Genomic DNA, 15663 nt, shown 5'->3' with positions numbered 1-15663 from the left:
GCTTAAAATACTATGTGCAACCTGGTTATCACTGATCCACCTAAGGCTGATTAACAATATGCAAATTTTGTGATTGCTGCATAGATAATCTTCCATTAAAAGTTGTTTGCATATACATTTTTAACATTAATATATGATCACTCTTTGGCTATCATAGCTATTTTCCAATTAAACTCTTTGCATTTTGCAGGATGTTATCACATTAAGAGCCCTCTTTTTTTAAAAATGGTTTTCTTGGCAAGAGTTTTGATATGCAGGTGCTCACAGCAGATGCTGTGCTAACCCTTACCCAAAAACCACAGTGTTCTCTCAGCAGTGCAAAGTTCTTCAATTTTCCTGTTACCTGGGGCTACCAATTTCCATGAGAAGCTTTCAAATGGTTGGCACATTAGCCCTTGGAAATTTGGCATTTGTTAAGAAAAAAGCAAAAACAAATCATACAGTCCCAGCTACTGACCTTTGTGCTTCAAAATGAGCAAGGTTTTGCTTTTACTTGTATTTTGTTGATCTGAAGAATCTTAGCCTCATGATTTCATAGTAAGAACATCATTTGACAACTGTTGACTACCACCGAATTCTTCATCGCTTGTAGTTAAACAGAAACATTAATCCATAAGGACTCTGCATGCCTTAAGTTCAATGAGTTAAATAGCAATATTTCACTCACGCATTTGAAGATGGATTTTTAATGAGAAACTTCGATTGAGATACTTTCAAACCCACAATACTATCTGTATAATCAGAGGATCCAAGATGCTCCAGCTGTTCTTAGCAATGTGCAAATGCATCAGAGGAAAGGAAACAAACAGAGACATAGAAAATGTTACGATTCCCATTCTACAATGAGGGAATTGGCTTTGTAAAAAAAAAAAAAAAAAAGACATGACTGTGCATCCTCTGAAGGACATCAACACACAGCACATTCTCTAAGCAACACCTAAGTGTCTTCATTTTTATTGCATCTTCATATTTCTCACTGGGGTTAGCTGATGTCTCCAAATAGACTGACAGCAGCAAGGGCCAGTAAATCCTAGGACAGTACCTCAACCTCTCTCTATAAAGCAAATATTTGATACTAGCTCCTCAGATATTGCTTTGAAAATGGAAAACATAAATAAATAAACAAAAACAAAAAACAAAACCCACCTCAAAACAGCAACAGCAATGACAAAAAAAGACCAAAAACCCCTGCAGCCTCAAGCAAAACAACAGTAAGCAGACAAACCGATCAACAAACCAGGGCAGTTTAAATCTGGAAGAAACTGAAGAGGCCTGGCAGAAAAAATTATTTTGGAGGAAATATATCTGGCAAGGAATTCCTTTATCACACTGACATATAAAGGAAAAAGACAAAGAGAGTTCTCAATATTCCTTGAGGACTGAGTTGGGAAATGTGAAGACAACTGACAGATCCACCATATTCCAAGAACAGGAAGAATACTGACTAATATCTACTTCTACATGACAGAGGAACTGAATGAGACAAGTAGGATCTTAAATTGAGCTTAAAATTACATCAAAAGATCCTTAGCTCTACCAGGGCTAGGATTTCTCCCGTCTCCCGGCAGCTCCCCATCAGAAAATGTAATAGAAAGGAAAAATCCTTAAAGACATGCCAACTCAATCTGCTTGTACTCACAATGGTACTGCTGAATGCCACTTGAGATTGGTTGCTATCACGACGACCAAGTGATCTGCTCCTTGTATGCCCCTGAAAGTGAGCCCTGGCACTCTGGGACCTTCTTAAAGGTCTCATGGTCCTCTGATAAGTGGCTGGTCTTTCAATATTCATTTGAGGAAGTGTGAATTGCTGAAGTTTTGCAAAGTCCTCATCTTCTAAGTCCAACTCTTTGTGCGTTTCCAGGCGCTTGGCTGTAAACAGAAAACAAAACCTTACCTCTTACACTGTTCTTGGCATGGCTCAGGAGAAATCCCTTGCTTAGTTAAAAAGCCCTTGAAATAAACCAACCCAAAACTAAAACAACTCCAAAGTCCTAACCAGAAAAACTTCATTATCCACTTCAGCTTCTGGCAACACCCTCTCTGCAATGTTTATTTTTGCAAGAAAACAAAAATGCACTTCAAAGTGATCAGTCATTTTTACAGAGGTTGCCTAATGCTAGGTCTATTTAACTGCACTTTGCAGTTGGCTGGAACCGGTTAATGAAATACCGTTTCACAAATTTGCTAATGCTCTCAGTCACAGAGCACAAACATCTTTCTGGCAGCTGCTTGCCAGCTTGACAAAATCCTTTGCACAACATAGGGAGAGAAAGTAGTAACCAAGGAGGGGTCTGAGTCAAAAGTTCAGATTCAGTGCTGAATGCCAAGAGGCTTCAGATACAGCCTGCAGCTAGAGTTGACTCTAGGTGAAGATGAGCCTTCGTTCATATCACACTATGGTAATTACTTCTGGATCCATTGAGCTTGATTACTAACTAATCTCAGCTTGTGAGTCTATGAAAGATTGGCTGGCACTTATTAAGAAATGAAGAATTAAATGCTCTCTTTGCACTCTCAAGTGCAGTGCAGGAAACCAAAACAACTTCCCAATCTAACCTCTATATCATTTAAAACTTTCAGGAGTCTCCATAACGGGAGTCCCTCACAAAAAGGATACAAAACCACTGACCCAGTCAGAAGGCTCCGGAGGCTGAAATATTAATATTTAAATTATTAAGATTTAGTAGCTGAGAAAAAAAAGCAAGCGTAGAAAAGTCTCCCTTACCATTTTCCTGATGTGAAAACTCATGTCCATCTACAGTACAGCGTCGGAATACCATTTTGTTTTCTGTTAGTGTCCCAGTTTTATCTGAGAAAATATACTGGATTTGTCCAAGATCTTCAGTAATATTTAGGGCTCGGCACTGTATGGGCAAATCTGCTTCTTCATCATACAGGTCAATATCATTGTGAATTAAGAAGACTTGGCCCAACTTGACTAACTCAATGGACACATAAAGAGAAATGGGGATCAAAACCTGAAGGAGATGAAAATCTCAGTGAGAACCAACCCAAAAGATGAGCCTTTCAGAGAATGCTCTTACAAAAACACATTTTCTGGACCAAGGTACATACTGCTCTTACCCTCCTGAAACTCAGAAATGATACACTAGCACAAAGTACCTCTTGATGTAATCCTCTTTAACAAGCAATGCCTTTATATGCAACGCTTCCCATCCAATAACTTCCCCACCATGAAATAATTCTGAATTCATAAGATGCACAAATATTCTGTTTCAGTAATGAAGAATAAGCCCCTAAAGAATCTAAGCAGCTCAAAAAGTTCTCTTCTTATTTCACTCATATCAAAGAAATCCTGTCCACTTTAATCTCAGCAGATCTCAATCTCAAGAAACCTGAAAAGTAAATGTGATTTTTCCCCATCCTATAAATCATTCTTTCTCAATTAGGCTAATCAGATCCAGATATATGAGCATCTTAGTTTTAATTTAGCTTCTTTTCTAAACCTCCAGAACCTTACCTAGTTATTATTCTCTGCAGGTGAAAACTACAAGTTTTGTTTCACTGTTTTCTTGAGACATTAAGCGGCATTTCTACCTAGAAATGATGAGAGTATGCAAAAGAAAAAAAAACAACACCAAACAACTGATATTTGGATGCAAGCATTCTCTATAATGCATATCCTAGATACTCTGGAGCTGGTCAGAGATACAATACCTGTCCTTCCTATATATATCCCTGTGAGGTTTCATAAGCAACAAAGAAAAATTTGTGTTGTAGAGCATTCCCCACTTTGATGATTTGAAACGCTCTTCATAACATTTCCAAATAGGATCAAGAAAGTACTGAACAATCCATTCATTGATATTAATTTTTTTATTACTGATTGTACTCAATTTTTAATACCTTCTTCCTTGAAGGTAACAGAGAAGCTTTGTCTTTTACCTGCAACAAGATTATCATAGTCAAGAACATGTAGAAGCCAGAAAGAACCGGAGACAGAAAATTGCCATTCTCATCTGGGACATCATAAGGTGGGTGTTCTGGGAAACTTCCAGACCAAATGCCATGCCCTGTAGGAATGATATATGATATTGAAACACACTGAGCAGGATGGTGACTGATAAAGCTTCTGATATGGACTGCAGTGCTAATTAAGAAGAACATTTCCAAATCAAGTACCCAAGCAGTGCTGCAAATCTGCCGAGGAATGCAAAACATATGCAGAACTTCGTAGCACATGCACATAACAGACATGTTGGCCACAGTGATTTTTTTCCACCTGTCCTTCAGTAGGTTTCTCCCATGGCCCTTATGCTTGTGTAGATCTCTTCTCACTCTATCTTTTATCATGGGAGGATTCCATCTCTGCCACTTAACTTCAAAAATCCTCAGTGCTGAAGGCTCCTATTCCTCTTTCTAACAGAAAAATGTATCGCTGTCTGTATAGACAATCTGAAATCTTCATAATTACATGCTAACATTAAATTAAAAATTAATTCAGGCAGCTGGTTTTTCCTCATTTCCCTGTGAGTTAACTCACACTCCCAAACTGCACTACTGCAGCAAAGTCTCTGGTTCAGGACTTACAAACATTCCATCATGATTTTCTTTACCACCTTTCATATTGCCATTACAGACATAAATTTAATACAGAGTCAGAAACTTGACATGTAGCCAGCACAAATAACTTAGTTTCCACACATTGTCATTGCTCTAGATGCCCTTTTCCTGCCAAAATCCCCTATTAGTCCACTTTGTGCATCCAGTTCTGATAAAACTTCTATTAGCACCAATTAAGCAAGCAGCCGTTTTGGAGCATCTGCCTACTAAAATCCTGCCAAAGGAATTAAAATTATTTCAGCAGTATTTTCTGGCTGCTAGAGAATTCGATCACAACTGAGGAAGCACAGCTATGGTGTACAACCCCCTCCTTCCCCCTCTTTTTTCACTGTGTGCAAGGAAAATACTGATGGATTCACCAGTACTGTTTCTTCCTGGAGCCCTACATTCAGACAAGATTGCAAAAAACTCATGGTAAAGCAATGGGATCTTTTGAACAGATGAAAGTTGGTATACTTGTCCCTGCTTAACACGTTTCACTTAAACTATGAATATTTTAAAGCCTTTCTTCTTTTTCTTTTTCTTTTTTTTCTTAACCTGAGCATATAAATTGTTTTTTAAATGTTGATTTTTTTTTTTTCATCTGAGACCACTTCAAACCTTAAGTTAAAGGACTTTATTACTCAAGGGCTCCTACACACCTGACAAAGACAAGTTCTAAATTGACATGACAGCAGACAGGGAAACAATGAAAATGAAGTGTCTCTCTCTCCCTCACATAGAGCTCAGTTGTCAAACTGAAATCCCATTTCTGTGCCAAGAAACCCCACTGCAACATGAAGCAGCAAAATTAAAAAAGTGATTAAGTCAGTTCTATTGTTCATCTTTTTGGATGGCCTTTACTTCTAACAGTGTTACAGTGATGACTGACTGGTGGGTCACATCGCAGGGCTCTGGGGAAGGTTCAGGAAGGCTTGACAGGGCCACATGATTTGACTTTGTCTCTACAAAACTAAATCAGAGCAGTAGCACTAAGCAAGTTATCACTGAGATGAAATCGATTAAAAAGAAAAAGGGGCTTTGAACACAAAATTCTCATGGGAGCCTCTGTTATCTTTTAAAAGCAGTGACCCACTCAAAGCTTAGCAGGCTTAAAATCTGGCCCTTCTCCTCAGGGTTAGGAGATCTATTAATACTGACCTGCCAGGGACAGATTGCAATCAGAGCAGCAGGGCAAGTGGGTGCTTCTGTGCAGTGAAAGCATGGCCTTTGAGATCATCAATCAAGTAAATCAGAGTCAGATAACCTCAGCTCCATCTAGTTGTGGTGTTTAAGAAGGGAGGCCCCTAGAAAAATGCGGTGCTCCAATTTAAGGAATTGATCCAGCTCAGCCTGTGTCAAAAAGGCCTTTGAGAAGGAGATAGCTGTAGAGATTGTGAACCAAATGAATTACCCATGTGCAGCTCATGGGTTGCTAAAGTCACCGTGAAGGTATTTAGGAAAACGTTATAGAAATGAAGATATAGCTGCATCATTATATTTTTTAGTCATATAAGGAACAAGCAATATGAAAGTCAATGGATGTCATTTCCCACAGCATAGAGGAATTCAGTGACCCACTTTTGCTTCATACACACTTCCATGTGTATATGTGTATGTCAGACGTTCTTGTGCCACATGCCCCTCTGCTTCCATTTGTTGCACGGCAGCAAAAGGTAACAGAATACTGGTGGAAACTTTTGCTGCCATTCTGCCAACATCTATCTCTGACATCATGAGCCAACATGATAAAATAGGATGCATGACTTTCAGAGCAGCACTCTACGCATTAACTCAACAGCTTTCACTTGGTTGCTTTACACATATTTTACTATAGAGGAGACGGATCTTATGTGAAATATTTATAGCCATGGCTGAGTTTCCTTCCATCCAAATTGCTCAGATTTGCCATTTTAATTTGTATGTTTAAGACCAAAGAATCCAGAGTCCAAAAGCCTGAGGCCTTCAGCTCTATATCTGATCTCGCTTGTCTCTTTAAGATCAGTTTTAATCATCATTGTAGAAAATAGGAATCAAACAAAAGATTTTTGGCAGTGCTTCATACCTATAGATCCAACAAGACACATTGTGAACAGGAGTCCCACACACAAGAAAATATCCACATTCATCCGTCGCTCTATCTTGCTGCGCTTGTAGCGAGGACCATTGTTATTCAGCATGGCCTTGGTTTCATGACCTTCAAAACACAAATGGATATCATCATGTTTACATAACATTTTGTAGTTTTTTTCTAAAAAAAGCATTTCACAAAGTGGGAGTGGGATGCTCATGACAAATATTAATTTATCTCCAGCTTCATTGAGGAACTGTATTGCCCATTTTCTCATTTGACTGAATGTCAGAATATATGAGACACTAAATCTAGGTAGGGGTTTACAGAAGAGCTCAATTACATTTCAGCTTTAAGCTGTCACATACATTTTACTATTTCAAAGGCAGCAGGTTCAGTAGGAACACAAGGATTGTACCAATATTCAAAATGCTTGAGACTTGGAAGCACAGATATGCTCCTACATAACAGCTAAATCTCTTGGAGAATGGAAGGAAAAGGAATAATAAATTGCATTCTGGAGTTTTATAATCAACATGATTAGGTGCTATACTGGTTCCTGGAATCGACATCTGAAAAAATTGAAAATATTATTCATTAGCTATTTGGGAGCCACTAGCCAGATTTCATGTATTGACTTAAATACAATGCAACACATCAGGTCCAGCAGTGAAGTACACTAATGCTATTTACTTTTTCATCATGTGGATGTAAAGTGCTAACAAAACAGCAGGGCAAGAAATGAAAAAAAGCCCACTAAATCCTAAGAACATACTGAATTAAAATTGAGCTGGAATATTTGTAATGAGAAAAGAGTTCTGTAAGAAGCCAACAAGCAGAATTTGCTTTCTCTATTTTATTAATATCATCTAAACCGTGGCTCCACAAATGGAATACCTGGATTCCATCTGTTGCTATGTTAAATTGTATATGTTATACTTATTTCTATAATAAAATATAAAGAAATAAAGGCCATGCAGCCTTGTATTTGCATTGTTGTTTATACGTATGTTTAGTGTGTGAGAGGTACTGTTCGCCAATCTATCTTTTGGCTTTTCCTAGAGAAGTGATTTGAACCAAAAGCTGGAAGTAAGGAGTGATTTAATCACTGCTATTGGATTCACTCCAGCTTTACATCAAAGAATATTAGCTGAGGTTGAGAGCAAGAGAGAAAATTACTCTCCAGCCTTATGTTCAGGACATTCACTAAGAGCAGGGAGTCTTGGCTTCCCATTCCAATAAATATGTAATTTCTACACAACCCAGAGCTATGCTGGAGGGACCAACTCATACCATCAGTGCTCCTTCCTTTTCAGCACACGTATTCTACTTACTGCACCAACTTAGCTAAGTCAGGACTTCACACTACTTGTGAAGCAGGAGGTGGGGGTTCACTCACGTTCAGCCTTTCCTTCTGTGAACAAATGCTTTTACCACTGAGTTACGCAGAAAATGAGAGCGCTACAGCCTGCACTTGTGTTCCTCCAGCAGCTCTGTAAATCCTGCTTCTCACTTTTCTTTTTATGTCAGGCTTAATGGAATATTTTGTGTTGAAAAAAAAAACAACAAACAATAACAAATAAACCCAACAACAAACACCTCAGGACAAAACCCTTTAGTTCCCCTCAAAGATTCCTCAGGGAAATGCTGAGGGATTTATGCAATGAAATTGGAGGAGCTTTAATTCCAAATTTCACCTCTTTCATTCCCCTCCCTGCACTTCAGCAGCCCAACAGGAAAAGGAATTTTCCCAACACCTCTAATAAGGATGTAAGTTTGCAAGACATAAATATCAGAAATAATTAGAATAAACTATATATAGGTTTGTTTTTCCCTCTAAAATCCTCACAGATTTACATGCTGTGTAACCCAGCACCTCACCTATCACACTCCAGTACATTACCATTCAATTTCTGAATGCTAATAGTTTCATTTAAAACTTTTTTTCCATTCTGGTACTTTATTACTGGAAAAGCATTTTTAATTCTTGATGCTGTCCCCATCATAGCAGGTAAACCTTATTGGCCGTGGCCCTGTAATGTGGCTTTGGTGCATTAGTACTATTGCTTTATATAGAACATTTGGGTAGTCATGAAAGGTGAAACTTTACTTGGGTCAGATGAGAACTGCACAGGCTAAACAATCACTTAAGTGATGGCTCCGCGCTTCGCAAAGCATCCATTAGAAAGTAAGATTGAGCAGTAATAGGGTTATAAAAATGGAGAATGTGCCATGCTACAATGTGACTGACTTGGGATGTTCAGAAAAGGTCACAGACCATGATTAAAAGCCAGAATATAATCAATGTCAAAGAAACCTAGAAGTAAAGCTGGTTACTGACTCAAGTGAGTCTAATTTTAGAAGAGAAAGAATAAGCCTTTATTCTGACATGAACAAAAAGATGTCAGTGGGAAATTGAATTGAAGTCTTACTCAGACCAATGACACCACATCTTGGCAATCATTAAAACTCCAACCTTGCAGCTGGCAGCTTAAGCAACATTAACACAGGCCCACATTACGATCTTTGCTGTTGGTGAAAGGAGCATACTAGGAAATGGCTAGAGAATGAAAATGGGAATCCTAACAGGAGAAGGTAAGACATGGACCTCTTAAAGCAGGTCCATGATGGCCACGAACAGAGCGCTCAAACACCTCTTCTGTAAAGAGCAACTGTGAGAGTTGGCATTGTTAAGCCTAGAGAAGGCTCAAGGGAGATGTTATAGCAAAGTTCTGATGTATAAAGGAGCCTTAGCAACAGACAGAAAAAGACTTTCCCTCATGGAAAAAGAGGGTGGATTTAGACTGAATATAAGGAAGATAATTTTTTTAAATAGGTGTTGGAACAGGTTTCCCAGAAAAGCTGTAGATACTTCATCCCTGTCAGTTTACAACCAGCTGGATGGGACTTTGAGCATCCTGATCTAGTGAAAGACTTGCCTAACCATGGGGCAGGAAGGGGCAGAGCATATGATCCTTAAAGGTCCCTTCTAACTCTGGCTATTGTATAATTCTGAGAAACTACTTCAATTCTATAGGAAATAATTCCTATAGAGATTTTTATATAGTAGTTCCAAAAAACAGGTGATAGTTTTGGAATTTTCCTATGCCTGCCTCTCCTCCCTTGGTCTGGTAGGTACCATTCTTCCTGGTGCTGTTTACAAAGACAGGTGTTGAAAAACTAACAAAGTAAAGGCTGTGGAAATATATGGAAGTTGTAGCCATTTAAAATCCTCTTTTATAGCAAGGAAATAAAATGGCCAGTTACGAGATAAAATATTCTGGATTGTGGAAGGGAATCTAAGGTAAATGATTCTTGCAAAAATGGTGATTTTTATTCTCTCTATAGGTGGCTCAGCCTTGAACCTCTCTGATCCTTGTTATACATAAATCACCTGACAAGACTCTTCCAGAAAGATAAAAATAACCAATAATGAGATTAATTGTTGTATTTAAACTGACTATTTTCATCAGCAAATGAAGAGGCCATAAGGAGGGAAGTTGATACACTGTTTATGAGGAGGAAGAGGGCGCAGATGTCAAAATCAGGGATAAATCACTCTCACTGAATAAAAGCAGTGGTAACACTCTGAAGGTAAAAGAAGCTGAGAAAAAGATGAGCTGACCCACTGTTGAACCTGGACTGCTGCGTTTGATCTGGACACTGACGCTGTCTGGTGTGGTTCATGTATCTACTGCACGAAATGCACAATTGCAGAGACATACTACGTCTATGTCAGCACGTAATGGATCTTCAGCTGCAATGGTTTCTGCCCTGAGGAGCCATTGAGATCTCTCTTAGGACAGCAGTGAAGATTTTATGACCAATGAAATTAGCATTATAATCAGAGCTGCAGAGCTGAGAGTTAAACTAACCTTATCAAATTTAACTGGTCTGGATATCTTTGCATAAATGTAGCAAGATATTTGACACACACACGTATACTGTCACTCGTCAGAGAACCAGTATAGGATTCCTTAGCTTTATAGATGTGGGAGTAACAACTTTATTTCAAAAGGTTATGCACTCTTCCCTCTGACCTACCAGTTCTTAAAACTAAATGTCAAATTATGGTGCAAGGTTAGACTACTCATGTTTACTTAAGGATATTTACAGGGAAATTCTGTGTTTAGTGAGATAGAATGTACTTCTTACCTGCATATATAACAATTCCTATTGCAACTTCAGTGTTTCTGATTGTACATCCACGAAGCAGAAGGTTTTCAATGTTAAAACCAATCCGTTCATGATTTGGCTGCTCCCTGGGAAAATAAAAAGACAACAAAATAAATAAAGCAATTTCATTTTCTGTTCTGATAAGCCTCAAACAATTTTTTTTTGTGTTCATGTCCAATTCAAGTTGAAATCAAGAAACAGTGAGGAGCCTAATTTGTTTGTGCTTCACTCAGCTTCAGTGAAGACTCCAATAAGAAGTCACAGAAAAGTAAAATAACCACCAGGGGGCTTTTCATCATGTATACCTCTGCTCCCTCCAGGAGTGCCTGGGCTGAGGTTTTCTCCCTCACCCACATGGAGTGGAAGATTTTTCATCCTGGCTGAGGATGTCCCATCACACATCTGCTACTTCTGCTAGTAGAACAGACAGGTGAAACCTAACTGAAATCTGTAAGGTCAGTACACCATCAGGCAGGCAATTGGTTACTCACCTCTGAAAATGAGAACTATTTTTGCAGTTTTCTGCTATGAATTTGTGCAGGCTCTTTCTGAAATCTTTACCAAAGCTGAGATCTTTCCACTTGAACTGGTTTTATTAAATATCAGCATAAGGTAAGAGTTCTTCCAGAATATGTATATTTTATGACTCTCTACTGGATATTTGGTATTGCATTTACCAGTAAAATGCAGTATTACTGAAATGAGGGGCAAGGTTCAGTGCTGTTTAGATTTGTGTGCAATCCTATATCTTTTTGCAGCTGCACATGGCAACGTGACATGAAGGGAGAGGAGTAAAAATGTTTAGATATCAAATAGCTATAAGATGGCAGAATAATGGCTTTGATCAAAGTCCCTACAGCGGAAGAACACAAGGCAGCTCTGGCTTGCAGTTAAAAAAGGAGAAGGTCACTGTTATATGTTGGAGAGCAGGTGTGTAATTTCCAAAGCAGCTTCAGATTATAGATCTTCAGTTGTCTTCATTGGCATTTGACCATAATGGGAGTTATCACAGAGTGTTTTTTCTGTATATGAAGCCCAGGCTTCAGTGCAGTGAGATTTAAGTATCTCATATACGAAGTTACATTAGTTAATAACTTTTAATTCAGATGTCTTTGTCAGCACATTTTAAAAAGTAACACCAGAACTCCCTTATCCTGGGGAGCTAGCTTCAGCCTTGGCAAAATCACTAAGCGGAAGCCTTCCTGCATCCCTTTTTAGCAGCATGTGCTGTGGCCAGAGCACACCAGGCAGATATCATTAAGCTTATCTTTTTTAGCAGAGACAGTTCTTCGCACTGCTACAATTTTACAGCAAGGAGATGGACATTCAATAAGGGCCCTTGGAGAAAAGTGTAAGCTGGCAGCACTGTAAGGTGCACACCTCTTGCAGCAGCAATGTAAGCTGGCCATGCCTTGCTTTGCTGAGAGTCCAGTTCTTGACTGAATACTACTCAAAGTCATTTGGGTTTAGAAAACACCTCAGACAAAAGTAGACTGAAGAAGAGAACTGCACTGTTAGTAAATTATTTTCCACAGAATTCTTCCATCTACCCTTGAAGCAGGGAGAGAAAGGCAACTAATTCTCTACTGCACCAAGCAGGTGAGATGATAGGCATTTCCAAAAGAAATATCTGCTACAGATTTTCAACAGAGATTTAAAGATGTTGAAGCCAGTCCTGAACCTTACGGGTGTCATATTTCTTACATTTGCTCAATATCAGTGTTCTCGTGCTTAATTATAGCAGGCTAATTAGAAGGATTGCTTCAATTTAGTTGATACCTAATGGTCCACAAAGCTAGCAACCAATATAGACTTGACCTATTCAACTTGTTAAGGTATCACAGAGAGGGGAAAACAGGATTGCTATATTGGGTATAATTCTATAGCACATAAATTCTCAAAACCAGATTAGGAATGATGAGGGCTAATGGTCAAGAATCTGCTGGTTTATTCTAGTTCCAGGTTCAACATTCTCACCGCATCACTGGAAAGACTTTAACTACTAGTTTAGCTACTAGTAAACTTTTAATACACAATTCTAATGCATTGGTTTCATTTAGAGTTTTGGTGCTTGCTTGTGTTTTTCAGCAGTAAGAAAAAAATTAGGTTTGTATGTCAGATCCTGGATACCTTTTCCCCATGGCCATAAATATGGAGAAATAAGAACAATGCAGATGGATATCTTTAAACATTAGAAAGGATTTACATGGAAAATCTAGCCTATCCTAACCTTCAGGTCAAACAGAAATGCTCTCGTGTCAGAATTCTGATAAGAGCTGAAGCCTTGTGATAACAATTTGTATAAAACAATTGCGAATTCAATGGCAAGCCTTTATCCTTCTTTGCCTTAGAGTCCAAATTCCAGTCTGCATAATCTATTAACTTCTGAGCCCAGGAATAGATAATAATAATAATGTCTACCACTTTCTGCAAAACGCATTACTTCCATCCATATCCCGCCACATGAAGCATTAAAGCTGAGATAGACAATACATTTATGGATAACAAATACTTACATGTACCCTTTGAATTTATTGAGATCATTATTAGGCATTTCACAGATGATGGTATTTTGGAAAAATTCTGGTTCAAATGAAGTATTCTGCAAGAGAAAACACACAGGAAATGAGTGTCAAATCCAGAGTAATTGAAATGCTAAATGCTAAAGCAGCTAAATACTCATGCCACATCAGCACCAACAGGTAAACTTTAAACCCAATGTCAGAGGTAAAACTAATGGGCTTGGTAAACCCACCTCACCAAACAGCAAGGGTTTGGAAAAAATAAATGCTTAGATCAGGTTCACAGCTTGCCTGCAATTTTTTTACATTCTCTATAAGGTAAATTCATACACAGACAGACAGGACAGACAAAGCTGGAAGCTGCCAACAGTTTTCATCTTTAATTTCTCAAATAGCACTCACTCAAATCAATTCTCGCTTTATTTATTTTTTTATCAACACTAATCTATTAGACTATAAGCAAATTTGAGTGTGCAAAATAATGTAATTTGTTATATAATCAAAAGGGTATTGTCATGGTATAGCAGATCTGAGACTTTCCTTGGCTGGATTATCAACTGGTTAAGCTAACTTTTAAAAAATACTATGTATTGTATTGTATAATAGAGATGCTAGTTAGTGGCAGCACCTGCCCTAATTTAAAGTAAACGTAACAAATTTTTATAATTCTTTGTCAAATAACAACACTCTTCAGGCAAAAGCAAGATCAAATGAAAATAATTACAATATTAATATGGATTTTGAAATATATTAGAAGAGTTGTTTTACCAGCCTGGAGTACCTGAGAATAAAATAAGAGACCATACCTTTAAATAATTTGAATACATTCAAATGCGACTAAAATAAAGATTAACAGTAAAACAAGGAAACAAACTAAAGATCCCCTCAAAAGGAAGGGAAGTGAAAGAGCCCGAAGTGCAGGGACAGACAGAATAAGATGGAGCTCCCTGGGCTAACTATGTCCTGAATTAGAGCTTGTAGCTGAATCAAGACACATACTTTTGCTTTATTTTCTCCTTATTCAAGGGAAAAGGCTTACTTCTGGGGCTCTTTAAAGCAGCCTGGAAAGCCAGCTGCATGAAAGGTATGTTTGCCATAACCTTTTTTCCTCAACTGAAAAGATACTGAAGACTTTGATTTAAGATTAAGAATATGTAATAAAAATGGGATGTGGGAAACATGAAAGAGAATAATTACTGCTGTGAGATAAAAACCAAAAGAACTGCAACCCACTTGAATCCAAACTCCTCTCCTTAGGAAATTCAGACCTGGCAATCAGATCTGCTGCTGAGCTTCCATATCTTCTTCTAAAGCAAGAGAGACTTCCAGAAGTCACACTCCTTTGTAAACTGAAAATCTTGAGAATCTCCCAGTGGAATTCATCACAGCTTTGCTAGACCGTAAGAATTCCTCATGGTGACAATGCCCTAGTCTCATTTTCCTCTGTTCTTTTTCTGAGCAATACATACATTCTATTTTGTATATACATGTTTAAAATCTAAGTACGAGCAAGCTGAGAATCTGATCTAAAAAATAAATTTTGGAGGAAAAATACTTGATGAATTCAGCCTGGAGAAGAGAAAGCTGTGAGGAGACCTCATTGCAGCCTTCCACTATTTAAAAGGGGATTATAAACAGGATGGGAATCAACTTTTTACAAGGGTAGATAGTGATAGAGTAAGGGGGAACGCTTTTAAGTTCAAGGAATGAAGGCTTAGATTGGATGTCAGAGGGAAGCTTTTCACAGAGAGAGTGGTGAAGTGCTGGCACAGACTGTCCAGAGAGGTTGTGGATGCCTCATCTCTGGAGGTGTTAAGGCCAGGTTGGATGGGGCCCTGGACAGCCTGGTTTAGTACTGGATCTGGAGGTTGGAGGCCCTACCTGTGGCAGGGGTTTGGAACTTGATGATCCTTGAGGTCCCTTCCATCTCAAGCCATCCTGTGATTTTATGGATTTCAGGGCAGTTTGTGTAACATTTGTCTCGCATGAGTGAATATTTTTAGACTCTCAAGAACTCTGTGGAATCTTGTCCATCTCATGAAACTCAAGAATAAAATTGTATGTTATCATTACTCTAGAAACATTTGTGCAACAGGAGAATGACAAGATGCAAGAGGAGCTTAGAGGGCTCATTACTACCCAATAGGTTCCTAGCTAGAAAAGGGGTAGAGAAAGATGATTCTTCTCTCTCTCTCTTTCTTTCTCTCTCAGAAAATAAATAAATATATAGTTATTTTGATGACAAAAGTTTTACAGTTGAAAATTCAGGTCAGAAAGTGGCTTACAAGAAGAAAAAGTTTCCTTTGTCTCAGTATTTTAAAGGTAGGG

The 15663-nt window shown here is 38.3% G+C and overlaps 1 protein-coding gene across 2 annotated transcripts in view; it reads right to left on the bottom strand.

Annotated features, from left to right (window-relative positions):
* ATP10B (ATPase phospholipid transporting 10B (putative)) overlaps positions 1-15663 on the bottom strand; it is a 53530-nt gene that overhangs the window by 22862 nt on the left and 15005 nt on the right. For both annotated transcript variants that reach the window (XM_031555687.2, XM_085236736.1), the window contains 6 exons: positions 13330-13415; positions 10793-10899; positions 6632-6763; positions 3910-4037; positions 2729-2981; positions 1640-1872 (listed from right to left, as the gene is read on the bottom strand). In XM_031555687.2, the coding sequence (XP_031411547.2) occupies positions 1640-1872; positions 2729-2981; positions 3910-4037; positions 6632-6763; positions 10793-10899; positions 13330-13415 (939 nt within the window). The remainder of the gene's footprint in view (positions 1-1639; positions 1873-2728; positions 2982-3909; positions 4038-6631; positions 6764-10792; positions 10900-13329; positions 13416-15663) is intronic.

The sequence above is a fragment of the Meleagris gallopavo genome, chromosome 15 (genome assembly GCF_905368555.1).
Source record: "Meleagris gallopavo chromosome 15, MGAL_WU_HG_1.1, whole genome shotgun sequence".
Lineage (NCBI taxonomy): Eukaryota > Metazoa > Chordata > Aves > Galliformes > Phasianidae > Meleagris > Meleagris gallopavo.
Note: the sequence above shows the minus strand (reverse complement) of the source record. Positions and strands in the feature narration are given on the sequence as shown.